The 16,877-nt window shown below is 39.4% G+C and overlaps 3 protein-coding genes and 1 non-coding gene across 4 annotated transcripts in view; 2 read left to right on the forward strand and 2 right to left on the reverse strand.

Moving 5' to 3' along the window:
* The window catches only part of LOC140157344 (5'-3' exoribonuclease 1-like), a 59,959-nt gene extending 53,749 nt beyond the window's left edge, over positions 1 to 6,210 (reverse strand). Inside the window, exon 1 of the mRNA XM_072180505.1 lies at positions 6,101 to 6,210. The gene's annotated coding sequence lies outside the window, so the exon portion shown is untranslated. The remainder of the gene's footprint in view (positions 1 to 6,100) is intronic.
* On the forward strand, positions 453 to 1,688 carry LOC140157953 (uncharacterized). Its single transcript, XM_072181200.1, has one exon. It carries the CDS (start codon positions 453 to 455, stop codon positions 1,686 to 1,688), a length of 1,236 nt encoding a protein of 411 aa, XP_072037301.1.
* A 1,586-nt stretch (positions 6,211 to 7,796) lies between the features above and the next one.
* Positions 7,797 to 7,890, reverse strand: Trnar-ucu (transfer RNA arginine (anticodon UCU)). Its single transcript has 2 exons — positions 7,853 to 7,890; positions 7,797 to 7,832 (listed from the first exon to the last, which is right to left on the reverse strand). It is a non-coding gene; the product is annotated as a tRNA-Arg (tRNA).
* A 302-nt stretch (positions 7,891 to 8,192) lies between these two features.
* LOC140157346 (uncharacterized) overlaps positions 8,193 to 16,877 on the forward strand; it is a 29,796-nt gene continuing 21,111 nt past the window's right edge. Inside the window, exon 1 of the mRNA XM_072180510.1 lies at positions 8,193 to 8,345. Coding sequence (XP_072036611.1) covers positions 8,338 to 8,345 — 8 coding nt within the window. The 5' untranslated portion in view covers positions 8,193 to 8,337. The remainder of the gene's footprint in view (positions 8,346 to 16,877) is intronic.

A 16,877-nucleotide genomic window follows, 5' to 3' on the forward strand; every position in this document is an offset into this window, starting at 1 on the left:
TAGTGCTACAAGTAGCAAATCAAATTTACCTGATGGTGTTAAAACACAAGCAAAACTTTGCATGCTGAACACTCAGTCTATAAGAAATAAGGCTACCGAGTTTGTTGATTTAGTTGTGGATAATAAATATGACATTGTCGCAATTACTGAAACATGGCTCAAACCAGGTGATGATGTCGTAATTGGAGACATCACTCCTGCTGGTTACACTTTTGATCATGTCCCTCGTCCCGGAATAAAGACTGGTGGTGGTGTTGGTCTTCTATACAAATCTACTCTCTCTGTAAAGATTATCGAAATTACTGAGTCTTATAGGTCATTTGAGTCTATTCATGCTGAGATCACCAGTAACTCTCGCTTCTCTGACACTTGTCGTAATATATAGACCGGAAATAAAGGACAAACAAGGAAGAAAGCTCCCTTTCAGTGTTTTCCTTGAAGAATTCAACAACATGGTTGAGAACTACTCCTTGTTCCCATCTGATATCATACTCACTGGGGATTTCAATGTGTGGGTCGAGGATGCAGATGATGCAGATGCCAAAAAGTTCCTAAGCGAACTCTCATCAAATAGTGTAACGCAACACGTGACTGAACCCACTCATGATCGTCATATTTTGGACCTTTTTATAACGAGAGAGTCTGAAGATGTCCTGTCCAATGTCTGTGTTATTCCTGGTCTTTGTAAACATGCTGCTGTAACATGCAATCTTATGTTACAGAAACCACCCCATGAGTGGAGAACATTCACTACCCGCAGTCTCAAAGCTATTGATGTTAACTTGTTTGGCCAAGACATCATTCAGTCTCTCTCATCAATTGACTTTGTTAATGATAATGTTGATACTTGTGTTTCAAAGTATAATGATATGTTGTGCAACCTTCTTGATAAGCATGCCCCAGCCAAAAAACGGCGGGTTATGATTAGACCAAATACACCTTGGTTTAGTGTTGAGATCCATGCTGCAAAGTGTGAAAGAAGGGATCTTGAAAACAAGTGGCGTAAGTCTAAGCTTGAGATAGACCGCCAATTGTATTGTAAGCAGCGTCAAGTTGTTAAACATATGATTGAAGATGCCAAGACAAGTTATTATTCTGCTTCTGTTGATATGTGTGATGGTGACCAAAAGAGTCTGTATAGTGTTGTTAATAATCTGTTACATAAGAACAAGGAGTCAGTACTTCCAAGTAGCTCATCTGATCTTGTTCTTGCTAATAGGTTTTCTGAGTATTTTGTTGACAAGATTGAAAACATCCGTAGTAGTTTTATCAAACATTGTGATGTGCCAAATGATGATTCTTGTGTTCATGTTACCCATATTTCAAATTTTGAACCAGTCACCGAGGAAGAGGTGGGAAAAATTCTCATGAAGTCGCCATCTAGTACATGTGAATTGGACCCTCTACCGACGTGGCTAATTAAAGAGTGTGCTAATGATATTATTCCATTCTTAACATGTATCGTTAACAAGTCTCTTGTCTCAGGTACTTTTCCAAGTGAGCTCAAGCTTGCTTACATCCGTCCTCTTCTGAAGAAATCAGGTCTTGACAAACAGGATTTGAAGAACTATAGACCTGTTGCTAATTTGAGTTTCCTTGGGAAACTGATTGAACGTGTTGTTAATGCTCGCCTATGGTGTATCATTACTCAATACAACTTGCAAGACCCCTTTCAGTCTCATGTATAGACCGAACCATAGCATTGAAACTGCTTTAACAAGAGTTCATAATGACATTCTTCGTGAAATGGACAATGGGAGAATTACAGCACTGGTTTTACTCGATCTCAGCGCTGCCTTTGATACCGTCGATCATAGTATTTTGTTGTCTAGACTCGAAGCTGACATTGGTATCAAAGGGACAGCGCTGAGATGGTGTGAATCCTATCTTGAGGACAGAGCTCAGTGTGTCCGTGTAGGCGAATCATCTTAAAATACTGTACACCTGAACTATTCTGTGCCTCAGGGTTCAGTACTAGGCCCGCAGTGGTTTGTCATATATACTTCTCCTCTTCGCAATATAATCCTGAAACATGGACTTGAATACCAAGTATATGCAGATGACACCCAATTGTACTCAGCTTTTGACCCAAACCAAGAGGCTGCCAACAACTGTATTTCTCGAATGGAAGCATGTGTTGAAGATATTCGTCATTGGATGAAAGACAACTACCTGAAACTTAATGACAATAAAACCGAGTTCATACTCTTTGGTTCTAAACATAATCTCAGTAAGATTATCATACCACACATAAAAATCGGTGATTCAACTATTGCTCCCGTTCACAAGTTCGCAACCTTGGTGTTATTATGGACAGTACAATGACTCTGGTTCCTCATATCTCATCTGTTATCAAATCTGCCTCTTTTCAACTCAGAAATCTTGGCAAGATTCGCAGATACCTAAGCACACAAGCCACAGAACAATTGGTCCATGCTTTTGTATCATCTCGCTTGGACATGGGTAATGCCATTCTGTTTGGACTTCCAAAAGATCAAATTCACAGATTGCAACTCAAACAAAATACCGCTGCTAGACTGGTCACCCGTACAAAACCTTCTGAACACATCTCTCCTGTTTTGTTTGACTTACACTGGCTCCCTGTTAACTTCCGGCTTAAATACAAACTTATGTTGCTCGCTTACCGTGTTTTCAATGGAATTGCTCCCCCATACATATATGAACTTCTTGACTTTTACAACCCTTCTCGCCCCGGTCTCTGTTCCGCAAATAAAACCCTCCTTGTTCAACCTAAATCATCTCGGTCATGGGGTGATCGCGCCTTCTCTGTAGCAGCCCCTCGCATATGGAACAGTCTTCCCAATTTTATTCGCAGTTGCTCGTCAATCGAGTCATTCAAATCCTCACTCAAGAAACATTTTTTCGAACTTGCTTATGAGCTGGATTAATTTGTAGTTTACTATGTATTTTTTACTTCATGTATCTTGAAATGTACTATTGTTGATTGCATTTGTTCCTTGTTTCCATTTTTCCTGCTGGTATATTTTGTTTTGCTCTGTATGCGCCACGAGCGTTTATTGCGGATCTGCGCGCTTTACAAGTGTACATATTATTATTATTATTATTATTATACTTAATATTTGAGTATAACTGTGGGCAGAAACCCATGACATATGTATTTCTCTTTCTAATTTACATTTTCAGTGATGAAATATAGGACTGCTCCTTGAATAAAGAAGTTAATCTTCAAAATAATTTTTGCATCAAAAAATATCTAGGCAAATTTGACCACCCTGTATGTTCAACACAGAACACCACCAGTCACCCACTTTATTATTTTTTTGTGGGCCATTGTCCTATCTTTCAATATCCACATCTGTTTTGACATGCACATTTTGGGAGAAAAAGATGACCCAGGTATATCAAAATTACAAAATATGTATTTTTTTTTATTTTACACCCTATAGGAATTTTACCCACCCTGAATATTGGATCTTTTTTTGCCATATCTAACATCCATGTAGTAAAAAAAAAAAAAAAATGTATACTTGTATACACTTTAAATGTAAGGAATAAAAGTTATGCTTACTTCAGTACATATTAGTGACGTTTATGTCATTTTTCAGTGTGTAATATTTTTTGTACCCAGTTCATGACATACGACCACATGTTTGTACCATACACCAGTGTTTACTCTCTCTGGAAATTGGATGCGCCAAATGAGACATTTTCTTCCCAAATTGGCCAAATTTTGGCTCAGTAACTCCCCAAATTGACTAATTGTAATAGAGCATTACAAATTTGTGTGGGCCAAAAATAATTTTCACTGGGCCAAAATTGAGACATATGGCCTCTGAGTAAACACTGCCATACACTGATACAGCTAAAAACATGTTTAACTTTGATGCGAAAGTTTAATTTGATAAATTCGCAATTTAAACTAGTTATACTATATAGCTCGCGGGTGGTCTATACTACTTTGCAGTAAACCTTTGACAAGCGCGACTACCGTGATGTTGCAAATTCAGAGATAACAACGTCAACGCGTACTGCACACAGTTCATTCATAAATTTCCACTCGGCAACAGCAGATCACCTCAGCAGCCAATCAGAGACAAGTGTGTCCAACGCAGTAAATATGCGATGTATGCTTAAAATACACGCTCGTCAAAGCAAGGTTTACTGCCATGACTGCAAATGATTAAAACTAAAGTAAACAAAACAAAAGAACGCCAGGGGCAGGGCAGTGTCAGTGATCTTCAGTCTTCAGTGCGGTGATCCCTTTGCAGCTAGATGAAGCTATACTGGGATTGGTGCAGGTGCAGCGTCAGAGCCATAAAGGTGCAGGTGAAGAATAAGGTGAAGAACTAAGCAAAGTTGACAAAACAAGACGAAACCGAGGGTGCGTTAAAAAGCCTGGTATGGTGACTACAGCAGACTGGAACCCACAGGTACCCGCATCCCTTTGATGGCAGGCAGGGCGGCTTCCTTGAAGGCTATGGTGGTAGAAGAGAGTACAGCAGCTGCTGGTAGCTGGTTCCAGATCTTGACTGTGCGTGGATAGTATGAGAATTTGTAGGGGTCTATAGTTGCTTCAGGCAGGGAGTACTTTAGCTGGTGGTCATGCCGTCCAATGAATGATGCAGGATGAATGCCTGGTGGGAATCTGATGTTTATGAGTTGGTAGTGGATTTTGTAGAATATTGTAGCTTGAGAAAGTAGGCGTCTGGTGTGGAGAGGATCCCACCCCAAGGTGGTAATAAGGGGGGTGACCGATGTTGTTCTTCGGTAATCTCCAAACACAAAACGGGCTGCAGCTCTTTGTACTTGCTCAAGTTGGTCCACTCCTGTTTTGGTGTATGGGTTCCACGTCTCAGAGGCATATTCCAACTGCGGATCGAACAAGGGCTTGGTACGCCTTGGCCTTCACTTGTTGTTTACAGGGCGATAGTGTGCGTGCTAAGTAGTCCAAGTGTACGGCTAGCCTTCTGTCTGATCTTGTGACAGTGGTCGTCCCAGCGGAGGTCATGCGAAATGGTCACACCGAGGTAGTCATGATGATCTACCCTCTCAAGGGGTTCACCAGAGATGTTATAAAGGTGGTGGCTGATGTTACGCTTCCTTGTTATTGTTAGGACAGCACACTTCTTGATGTTAAAAGACATCAGCCAGGTAGATGACCATTCGGTGAGAACTTCAAGATCTTTTTGAAGAATGGCATGATCTTCTGGATTGGCAATCTCTCTATAAAGGATACTATCATCGGCAAAGAGTCTCATTTTGGATTGGATATGGTCTTGAATATCATTAATATATAAGAGAAACAAGGCCGGTCCCAAGATTGTAGGTATCCTAGGTGAATTCAAATTTGCCATCAAACTGCATCATTTTATATATCAAATTAAAGCCCTTTGCCTTGAGTAAACAAAGCCAAAACTGAAAATCTTTTTTTCATAGCACTTTCCGTAGCAAAGTTACATCTTGTCAAAGCCTGACTTTCATCAAAAAGATTCATCTAGCAAAATTCCCCAAACGGCATTTCGGGGTGTTTCTAGATCTTAGTCTCATGGCGATAGCAGCTTTTTTAATGGAACTGCTATCAAAATCCTCTGAAATTCCATGTGCGGGTGACTTATCACCATAAAAATTATATATTTGGGTCAAGTGAAGTATAGAAAACATATTTATGTAGGTTTCTTTCTTCGGGCACAAGTTTTAAATTTCTATGTAAAAATGCATTGACATTGTCGGCGAATTTGGCTGACCAGCAAATGTGTTAACTAAGGTTTGCCTGGGTTACCTAGTGATTGAGTAACTAAAAAAATAAACTAGTATAAATTTAGCGTCAGTCTCGAGTCCTCGACTCGCCCCCCCCCCCCCCCCCCGACAGATGATGATGATCAATCATGCATGCATGATGAACATGATTTCAACATGTGGATGCAATAATACCTGCCCATGCAATCCTGTGTCAATGGACCGGACCTGCATGACCCAATGCATGCCATGGACAATCATGACATGACAATGCATGGGCATGGCATAACTGCCATAAGCTTAACACTGCTTAAAATAAGTTTATGATTAGCTGATCGATATTAACATGATTAGCTAAATCTTCCGCCACCTGCATACTTACTAGATACTTCACAATTCGCGTGAATATTAGTCTAAAGTGGTGTCAACTTCGAAACAATTTCGGGAAGTTCCCCATTCATACCATTCTAAAAAATAACATGTGGAGCAAAGAATACAAACAAACGAATGGTGCTTAACTCAAACCCATATTATAAACGCCACATAAAATTGTGTGCGAATTTGCGTGGGCTTTGTTTTAGCGTTCAAAAAACTTGTGTATGCGATTAAACGCCGATTATCAGCAAGGGTTGCCATCTGGTTTACAGTAGTCTTCCAAAGATGAGTGTTAAAATCCCCAGAAGAAGCTGAGCAATGATGAATAAAACTAGGGGCTGACCGGGGGGGCTGAGCAATGATGAATAAAACTAGGGGCTGACCGGGGGAGGGCTGAGCTGTGCCTGGAGCTCCTGGGGTCCGGGGCTGTGCAGTGGGAATTATGAGCCATGGTGGGAGGGTAAAATGGTTTGGGGGGGGGGGAAAGACATTTTTTGCGAGCCGATCATAAGGGGGCGGGGTGAAACGATTTCAGCTGAGAGGGGGGAAAGCGATTTTTTTTTTTTTTCGCCACTTGGGGATGGAATCAGAACTCTTTCCCCCCCCCCGTTGCCCCAAACCCAAAATAACGAACAATTTCACCGTTTTTTTTTTAATTTTACGCAAACTTGACGCCGCCACTCTTTTTGGCATACATTCATGGGGCGCCTTTTGAAACAAAGGCTTAACAACGCTTGGATTTTTAAAGATATTTTTGTGATCAAAAAGGTCCAAATTTGGGGAAGAAAGTCCACTTTTCACAAAATTCCCCCCCTTCCAATTTGTCAAAATCAGCAACCCCCCCACACACACACAAAATCCTGGCTACGAGCCTGTTTAAACCAATTTTATAAGGTTTGCAAATTGGGATCCCAAACATTTGGCATGTTTTCGGGCGGGCTGAGTGTTGGGGGAAGCAATTTTTGCCAGGCCGAGAGGGGGTGGGGGGGTGGGGAGGACAGAGAATCGAATACATAAGCTTACATATTTGATTGGAATTGAATCTAAATAAGTTGTTTGCAAGTGAATTGAATTTGAATCGAATTGAAAACTGCGACCGCACCTCCCCAAATTTTCAAAAGTATACAAAAAGTCCCAAAATTTAAGAATTTGCGAGCGTAGCGATCAAAAAAATCAGGGTTTTTAGGTTTTTTTGGTCAAAAAGGTCAACATTTTGGGAAAAAGTCCACTTTTCACAAAATCGCACCCCCCTTGGAAAAAAAGTCCACTTTTTCAAAATCAGCACCCCCAAAAAAAATCCTGCGTACGGGCCTGCCGGTAGGCCTATACATCTTTAGTGTTCATAAAGAACCATGGCCGGCTATAATATCCAATTTTGGTTCTACAAAGAACCCATTGGTTTTCCATGGGGTTCTTGAACCAAAACAATTAATGTGAAAATTGTATTTAAAAAAATATGGACTGATCCCAAAAAGTGAAAACGAAGTCGGACGTGAAACAAATATTTTTTTTATTTCTATAGGCCTAATATTCTTCTTCTAAAAACAAAAATCTTACATACGGTAACTTTAGGGCCTATGGCTTTTTCAAAAAAAATATATATACAGGAAAAATCAGTGAATAACTGCTTGTAGTTTTTGGTCAAGCTTGAAAAAGAAATAGTTTCAGATCTTTATTCTTTATACACTTTGCAAAAAATAAGCCATCTCCGCCGGGACTCGAACCCGGAACCTTTGAATGCCATCAGCGTTTCAAGCAGTAGAAGTCCAATGCGCTAGTCCATTGCGCCACGGAGACGTTGTTCACGTGAGTTGCCAGGAAATTATAAGTAGTCTAGAATTGTGGAAATCACTGGAGTTTATTCTAAATGAGTAAATAGACGGAAAATATTTGTGAGTTATTGGTTTTACCTTTCAAAACATTTTCTGTAAAATATGGTTATTTTCAATATGTAATTCTGCTTACAATTATCTAAATTGGCAAGCCTTGTCGCGCAGGTTACGATGACGTCATTTTGACGCTGATAGTCTCTGTAACAAAACTGTGACATTCTGCTTTATCAGAGTACCAGGAGAAGTGAAGTAAATAGATCTTGGGCAGAGATGCAAATCTGGTAAACAAAGTCGATTGAGTGGTGTTGATTTTCTGTGATGTTTTATTGCTGCATTGCGACTTGACTTTTCAAGTATAATTATTGAAATTTTTGAATAGTAAATCCAAGATGGCTCACGATACAGCCGTTGTATGTTGATGTAAGTATGCAGGTTGTAATCATGGTAAATGGGTTTTTTAAATTCAATAAAATTGTGCAAAAAATGCATGGATCAAAATTCAGCAGACAATCATGCTAAGTTAGATTATTAATACACAGATTGGAATTTTCCATGCCTATGCCCTCTAAGCGTACTCGAATTCAGCTAACGCCGGTACAGCGTACAGACCTGGCGACATCGCTTATATCACGCGCGAAGTTTCTTTCGTGTACGCTCGCGCTATTTGCGCTATTTTTGAGTTTGCTCACGCGGTACCTGAGCGTCGATCTCCGGAGGCAACATGACATGTTTCCACGGGCACGGTATGCAATCATGCAATAAAGTGTTATTCAGGTTTCCTTTTACAAATTAAGCGTACTGCTAGCCGTCCAGCGCGTATTATTTTGCACAAGCTCCAATGCAAACGCTTGACGTCGCGCGCGTATACGCAACGGTTCAGCTGTCAAAGGAAATCTGAATAACACTTTAGGTTATCATGGTAGGTATGTGAGCATTCCTTACCTGAGCATGCGCAATATTCAGCCTCTCTCAGCATAGGGAAATCGCGCACCCGGCGCCATTTTGGAAATTCATTACCGGTAGTAAATTTTACGGCGATGTTTTTGAAAAAAAATTTGGGGGGAATTAGATCGAGTTAGAAACAATTCCAAAGCTTACAAAGTCAAGTCAAAAGGTTAAACTTGATCATAACCCGGAAGAGGTCAGATGATTCGCACGTGGTCGCTGCAAATTTTGGCGACTTTCTAGTAGGTTTGAAAGTGACGATCTCGATCTATTTTTTTTCGAAATTACTCTCCAAATATCTAATTAACGGAGTTGAGCGGTAAGTTAAATGAGCACGCGGTATATAAAGGTAGTTTTTGTACATAAAAATGTTTGGTTTGATGAGATTGGATGGATGGCTTGCAAAAAGTGAATAACCTGGGGACTTTGTGTAGTACAATTGGCGACTTTTGCCAGTGAGTGAACATGTTTAACCCGGCATGGTTTATGCGTGATACGGTACTTGAATGGGCTCATGCTGTGGATGCTGGGATAGATTCTCATTCTGCGCCGACTATGAGTCGGGGGAAGAAGCAAATTTGGACCTTTCCTATTCCTATCCCATCATGCATAGCGCTAGCAGATTTTTGCTATGATAGATGCTGAATGACTAGGGGACTGGGGGTGGGCACATCGGGTATGATGGCCGGGGGGGGGGGGGCACAGGCCGTTTTTTGGCCATTTTCCTATTTGATTTCCTAAGTTCAAATTGATGGGGGGGGGGGGGACTCCTATGACGCTACGTCATGGGGGGCTTGAGCAGGAGTGGCCCCATTCTGATGATCAAGTGAACTGGCCCTCGAGTTTCCGCAATGATCTTCGAATAGGGAGCATGCGCCAGCCAGTGCTCCAAAGGGTGCCTGCTCAAGACAAAACTTACGCTGGGGGAAGGGGCAGGGGGGTTCATACTTGAGCAGCTGGGGGAAGGGGCAGGGGGGGGTCATACTTGAGCAGGAGTGACCCCATTCTGATGATCAAGTGAACTGGCCCTCGAGTTTCCGCAATGATCATTGGAATAGGGAGCATGCGCCAGCCAGTGCTCCAAAGGGTGCCTGCTCAAAAACATTTTCCTGGGGAGGGGTGTCAATGCATCAGCTAGTGCTTATAATAATTAAACATTTTAAAGGGTGCCCCCCTCAAACAAATTACCCCCCCCCCTTGTATCAGTGAAAAGGTATACTCGGGTGGGTAGTATCAAAACCGTGAGTTTTTCAATGACAAAAAATAAAAATAAGACACTTGAACACAAATTTCATCGTTTTGAATAAGTTTTTCTTTATTTTTGCATTTGGTGTTGGCCCTCACTGCGGTTTCCCAGGGACTGCCTTTTGAGGAGAGCGAGAGCAATCGCTCTCCACTGCTCTCCTTAAATCGGATATAGGAGAGTGATTTAGTTGACCATTCTCTCATTACATTTTATTGTAAATGTTCTAAACAGCTCTTGAAGAGCTATTTAATGCTCTCCTGCAAATTCTAAAAGACAGTCCCTGGTTTCCATCCTCTGTAAAAGCTGGAATCTGCATCAGAAAACAGAAATAAAACAAAATGTTACTCATACATGTTCATTTGTATATTAGTGGGCTATCATTTTCTGCGGAAGGGGTCTCCCAAATTTACAAAAAGTCAGCATCAATAGAATTGCAACCCCCCTATTTCAGCCACAAAATTTTATGACCCTCTCCCCCACCACCCACTGATACAGCTTACATGTATCCCCTGAAGAGGCTAAAATTGTATTCAGTCTTTTTGAATTTAACACACTATCTGTGGTCATCTTGCGACTCCCTACATTTTGGTCATCAAAAATGTTATGACCCCCCCTATTTTTCTTTCCAAAAAAGTATGACACCCCCCCCCCCCCCTTCCAAAGAAAATGATAGGCCCTTATGTTCACATTCTAGGATTACATTTACAGTTCAGTACTGGTAAATAGCAAGTGCTTGTTTCTTAAAATTGTGTACTCACAATGCACAGTATAGGCCTATAAGCATTTTAATATGTGCATGCACAAAAAGTTTATACAGGAAATTGGCTGAAAATTTTAGACATTCAAATTAGCATATCTCCGCAACCAAATGTCGTATGACATTCATTTATGCCTCATCCGTTTTCTTTCATTTAGCTCTTTAATATGAGATTACTTTGATGAGAATCAAAAAAAGTTCAATTTTTTTTGTATTATACCTAATCATGGTTTATATTCGTGCATTAGCTCGAGATACTCAGTCTAGCTAAAATACAGGTTTACATTTGGGGAAAAAATTGTTGTTTTGGAAAAGGCAAAAAAAAAGAAGAAAAAAAAGTGCCCTCATTCTCCTTTTTGAAAAAAGTTAGGATGAGAAACAATTTTTTTTTTTTTTTTCTTGGCCCTTGGTAGGGACAGGCATAAAAATTTCAAATTAATTCTATTAACATGAATTGTTGTTTATTGGAAGAGAGAAACAATTTGACACTAAAACCAATCTTCTACTCTATTGCTAATACACATGTCACTTGTATGACCCACCCTAGGACCCCCGGGGGATGTGCGTCATGGTTGGGTCATTTACCAACCAATTAGTGACGCAGGGTAGGGGAGATTGGGGTTAGTTGGAACACTGGGTAAGTTGAAACATTGCATTTTTTTCTGACACAAAAAATTAATTTGGTAAAATACTGGCACCTAGTAATAGGTATTAGTATTAGTCCAGGCCCTAGCTAGAACCCGGCCTACACCGGATAGGGCAGAGATTTTGACACTTGATTTGGGTTATTGGACCTTTGAGGTTAACGAATCACAGAGGTGCTTTTATGAAGCGGCTGCGAATTCGAGAAATCCAAGATGGCCGCCGTGCCATTTTGAAAATTTTAAATTTTAGTTTTCACTCAATATTCATGTGTAATACATCATTCTATAGGTTTTTGCATACAAGGAATCAATTTCTGACATTATTTTTATGATTGAAGGTCAGTATAACATGTTTACATTCAAAATGGCCGCCGAATGGTTGCCAAAAGATGGGGTTTTCATTAAAATGCATTTAGAATTCAATATTTTAACTTATTTGATGTTAAAAATAACCATGGGATGCTGATATTATGGTGACAACAAAGCATAAGTCGTCTATGTCATTTCTATCATCTCCTGGATATGTTTAAAATCAAAATGGCTGCCAAAATGGCCGCCAAAATAGTCTTTTTCATTAAAATGTGTTACAGGAGTATTATAAAGTACCAGATTTACAATGAAAGGGTGCCAAACATTGTGTTCTTTTGTATTCAAAGTATCCCTCTGGTAAAGGGGTAACAATATGACATCGGCATCAATTAATATTATCTCATATGGGCATGTAAACATTCAAAATGGCCGCCAAAATGGCTGCAAAACATGATTTTTTCATTAAAATGGTATTTAAAACAGCATTTTAATAGATGTTGTGTTAAATATTTCCATGGAACGCTGATATAATGTTAAAGGGATATTTCTATCCCAATTTCTTCCTGCTCATGTGTTTTTACATTCATAAAAGAATCTTAAATCCTAAATTTCATGCAAATCGGACATTCCGTTGGCGAATTATGGACTATAACATACCGTATATTTCAATGGTCCATAGGATTGTGTGTTATACTTTCGTTGGCGACAGAATAAAATTCAAAATCGAACATGTTGGCGGTTTCTCTGGAAAGGGAATATATTTGCAAGATTCCTCTTGCACATGATCATTATGCACCTAGTATATAAGGGGTCCCGTTGGTATGAGCATGCCGGCAGAATCATTTTACAACAGAATGTTAACCATATGCCATGAAGCTGAAAAAATGACATCTCCTGTAAAAAACTGGTATCTTGAAAGTTGGTGTAACAGTCATTTAAAAGAATATAATATACTCTTTTAAATGACTGTTACCCCTTACCGAAATGAAAGCCTTCGTTAGGCAGTTATTAGGCAGTCTGTTAAGCAGTTAATACAGGCAGTCACTTGAAGCTGTTGATATATGAAGCTCTATATAGACCTGAAAGCACATAGGCAGTACCTAGACCTGTAAAATGGGCAAAATGAAGCACTATAGGCAGTTCTTAGACCTTCACCTTCAGCTCTAATTTAGGCAGTTCACCTCAAATGAAGCTCTAATTTAGGCAGTCGTGACCTCAAAAGAAGCACTAATTTAGGCAGTTGACTGCCTAAAATGAAAACTCTAATTTAGGCAGTCGACAGTCTCTAATGAAGCTCTAATTTAGGCAGTCAAATGAAGCTCTAAATTAGGCAGTTGACTGCCTCAGATGAAGCTCTAATCCAAGCAGTTGCAGGGACATGCCTTTTGAGGAGAGTGAGAGCAATCACTCTAGCTGCTCTCCTTAAATCCGATATAGGAGAGCGATTTTTAGCTCTCCTTAGTTTACCATTTTCTCCTTACATTCTATTGTAAATGCACTATAAAACAGCTCTCCTTGAAGGCTCCATCAGACCTAAAACGTTCTCCTGCAATTCCAAAAGACAGTCCTTGCAGTCGTCAACTGCCTCAAATAAAACGGAAGCTTAAATTTTATGGAAGATTGCTGGACGTCTCCCGATTTGCTGTGGAAACTTGTTTTCATGAATCGAAGTACTTATACTTTCCATTTTAGTTATATTAATTATTGGGGAATGTTTGATTGTAGCATGCCCTCAGCTGACAATCAATCATGCCATAATTTCTTTCAATGAAGCCTCAAATCTCAGCAGGCAGCCAACAATTAAAGCAATTTGCAGTCTTTTCTTGGTCAACATGACATCTTTTCACCATATTTTGACAGTGTACACTTCAATCTGTGTTACTCAAAGTAATACAAGCGTCATACAATCATGTATTCATTATTTCAGGCCCCCGGTTCTGGAGCCACTGCCCTTAACTTGATCAACCGGCATCCAACAAAGCATATGAGCAGCCCGTGGCATGCCTTTAGCTCAGTCTGTATTTTTTGCGGTAGGCCAGCAGATCTCGATCAGTCCCTGAGCCCAAAACAGTACATGGAAATTTACTTGTTAACACAAACTGTAAAGAGAAATGAGATTTTACCCATTTTCCAGCGTTTTGCGTGAGATTTACTACCTAGGAGTGAGATTATACTACCCTGGCGTGAGACCGTGAGAAAGTGACCCAATGCGTGAGACTCGCGGCCAACGTGCGTGTGCACCACGTGCGAAACCAGGAGTTGAGTGGTTACAAACACAGGAATTCGAGGAGGTTAGACCCAAAAAGCAGTAATTCAAAGATCTTCTGAAAGTGGAGGACCCTAGGGGGGTTAGGACGTCTTTTCCGGCATTTCCTTCAATTCGAGGAGATCCATAATTGTATTTGTGCTAAGTTCTCCTCACATTCCTGTGAAAACTCCTCGTTTTGTATGTAAAGTGTGCACTTCACACACTATATGCTCAGCGTGTTGAATCCAACAGCAAATTTGAAATGGCAGTTGGTGATCATGTGACTGGGTCATGACTTATGCAAATTAGCTTCTGACTGTCTATTAGGTCTGACTGCCTATTAGAGCTTCATTTAGAGCTTCATTTTCATGATGAAAAAATCATAAGTATTAGAGCTTCATTTTGATTAGATAAAAAAATCAAAGTATTAGAGCTTCATATAGTGACTGCCTATTATAGACCTTCATATCTGTCAAGCTCTTTGACTGCCTAAGTCACAGGCCTTCAACTGCCTAATTTTCCAGCAACTTCTTGTTGATAGTTTGATTAGGCAGTCATTTGTCTTCAACTGCCTATGAACTGCCTATTAACTGTCTATTAGGCAGTTGTGTTTGGTAAGGGACACCAACATCCAAAATATTATTTTGGTGGCCAAGTTGAATTTTAAACATGCCCAATTACCCATAAGTCCATGCTGTTTTCCTATTACTGCTATGCTATAATGATTATGTGGGAAAATACTCTCCTTTTATGGCACCATCCCTTGAAAACCAGATACCTAGTGTCGCTGTAACAGATTTTGATGAAAAAATAATATTTTGGTGGCCATTTTGGGAGTCACTTTTATTTCTTTGAACTTACCCATGGGATAATTTTGAATGACATATTTTACGTTACCCTTCTGCCACAAAGATATTTTTGGATCTCGAAGAAAGCACTCATGTGGCACCATTTCCTTAAAAAATCAGATAAATTACATGTTGTTGAGACATAATATTATCAATTTAAAAACTACTTGCATGGTCATTTTGGAGAAAAAAAAGAAAGGAAAGAAAGCACTATTGTTGCACATAATACATTATGTAAATTGTAAGTTGCTGGAAGGTATGGGTCTTGCTTAAAATGCCATATAGTTGAAAGCTTTCCATCCTGTTTCTGTTTTGCGAAATTTGATGGAAAACAAAAAATAGACTATGGGGCAGGTTGGCCCACTTGTGCTGGGGCAGGTTGCCCCATTGTGTTTATGGGCAAGAGTTATGCATACTTTCTCCATTTTCACCCATTTTGTGTCAAATGAAGCAAAATACAATTTACACACCAACACTAGTCAGTTCCATGGATAAAATTGTTCAAAGGCGGAGTATAGTACAAAAAAATCTATATTGTTGTCCTATTTGAGCACTTTTTGACTAGAAATAGCAATATTTCAATATCATATTTCTTTATAATTGGGAATTTGTACATAAAAAGTAATTCATCACTCAGAATAGTTAATAATGAACAAAAAAGTCAATTACAATTGTTATCCACAGCCTTTCAGTTTTTCTTTATGGGTTTTATAAGATGATTGGGTAACGTTACTTCCTTGATTTTAGCTATTTCCTCAAGAATGACCCATGATGGCAAAAATGAATTTTATTTTTGATTATCTTGGAACTATGATAGGTGATATCTTACCGCAGTTGTAACTTTAGAATGTTTTATTGGAAAGAAATATGGCAATAACACACGGTTGTGCATAGCGGGCCAACCTGCCCCGTTCGGTGGGCCAACCTGCCCCGGCCTGGTTAATTTTCTTTTCGCTCTCTCCTACAACTACTATAACTTTTGTATAAGTCACAGAGCCATATAAATTTGTTAGCATTTACCTAGAGTAAACAGCTCTCAAGTATCAAATTGAGAGCCTCCTAACCCACAAACTGAGCTCTCCAGATAAGTGGGGAAAAGGGGGCCAACCTGCCCCGGTCTCCTTACTAGGTGCATAATGATCATGTGCAAAAGGAATCTTGCAAATTTATCTTATAAATTTATAATTTATATCTAGAGAAGCGGGCGAAATGTTCGATTTTGAATTTCATTCTGTCAACAACGAAAGTATCACACACAATCCTATGGACCATTGAAATATATGTTATAGCCCATAATTCGCCAACTGAATGTCCGATTTGCATGAAAATTTGGGTTAAGGTTTCTTTCATGAATGTAAAAACACATGAGCAGGAAGAAATTTGGATAGAAATACTCCTTTAACATTATATCAGCGTTCAATGAAAATATTTAACACAACATCTATTAAAATGCTGTTTTAAATATCATTTTAATGAAAAAATCATGTTTTTGCAGCCATTTTGGCGGCCATTTTGAATGTTTACATGCCCATGAGATCATATTAATTGATGCTGATGTCATATTGTTACCCCTTTACCAGAGAGATACTTTGAATACAAAAGAACACAATGTTTGGCACCATTTCATTGTAAATCTGGTACTTCATAATACTCCTGTAACACATTTTAATGAAAAAAGTCGATTTTGGCGGCCATTTTGGCAGCCATTTTGATTTTTAAACATATCCAGGAGATGATAGAAATGACATAGACAACTGACCATATATCAGCAACCCATGGTTATTTTTAACATCAAATAAGTTAAAATATTGAATTCTAAATACATTTTAATGAAAACCCCATCTTTTGGCAACCATTTGGCGGCCATTTTGAATGTAAACATGTTATACTGACCTTCAATCATAAAAATAATGTCAGAAATTGATTCCTTGTATGCAAAAACCTATAGAATGATG

Source organism: Amphiura filiformis, chromosome 7 (assembly GCF_039555335.1).
Source record: "Amphiura filiformis chromosome 7, Afil_fr2py, whole genome shotgun sequence".
In the NCBI taxonomy this organism is placed as follows: Eukaryota; Metazoa; Echinodermata; class Ophiuroidea; order Amphilepidida; family Amphiuridae; genus Amphiura; species Amphiura filiformis.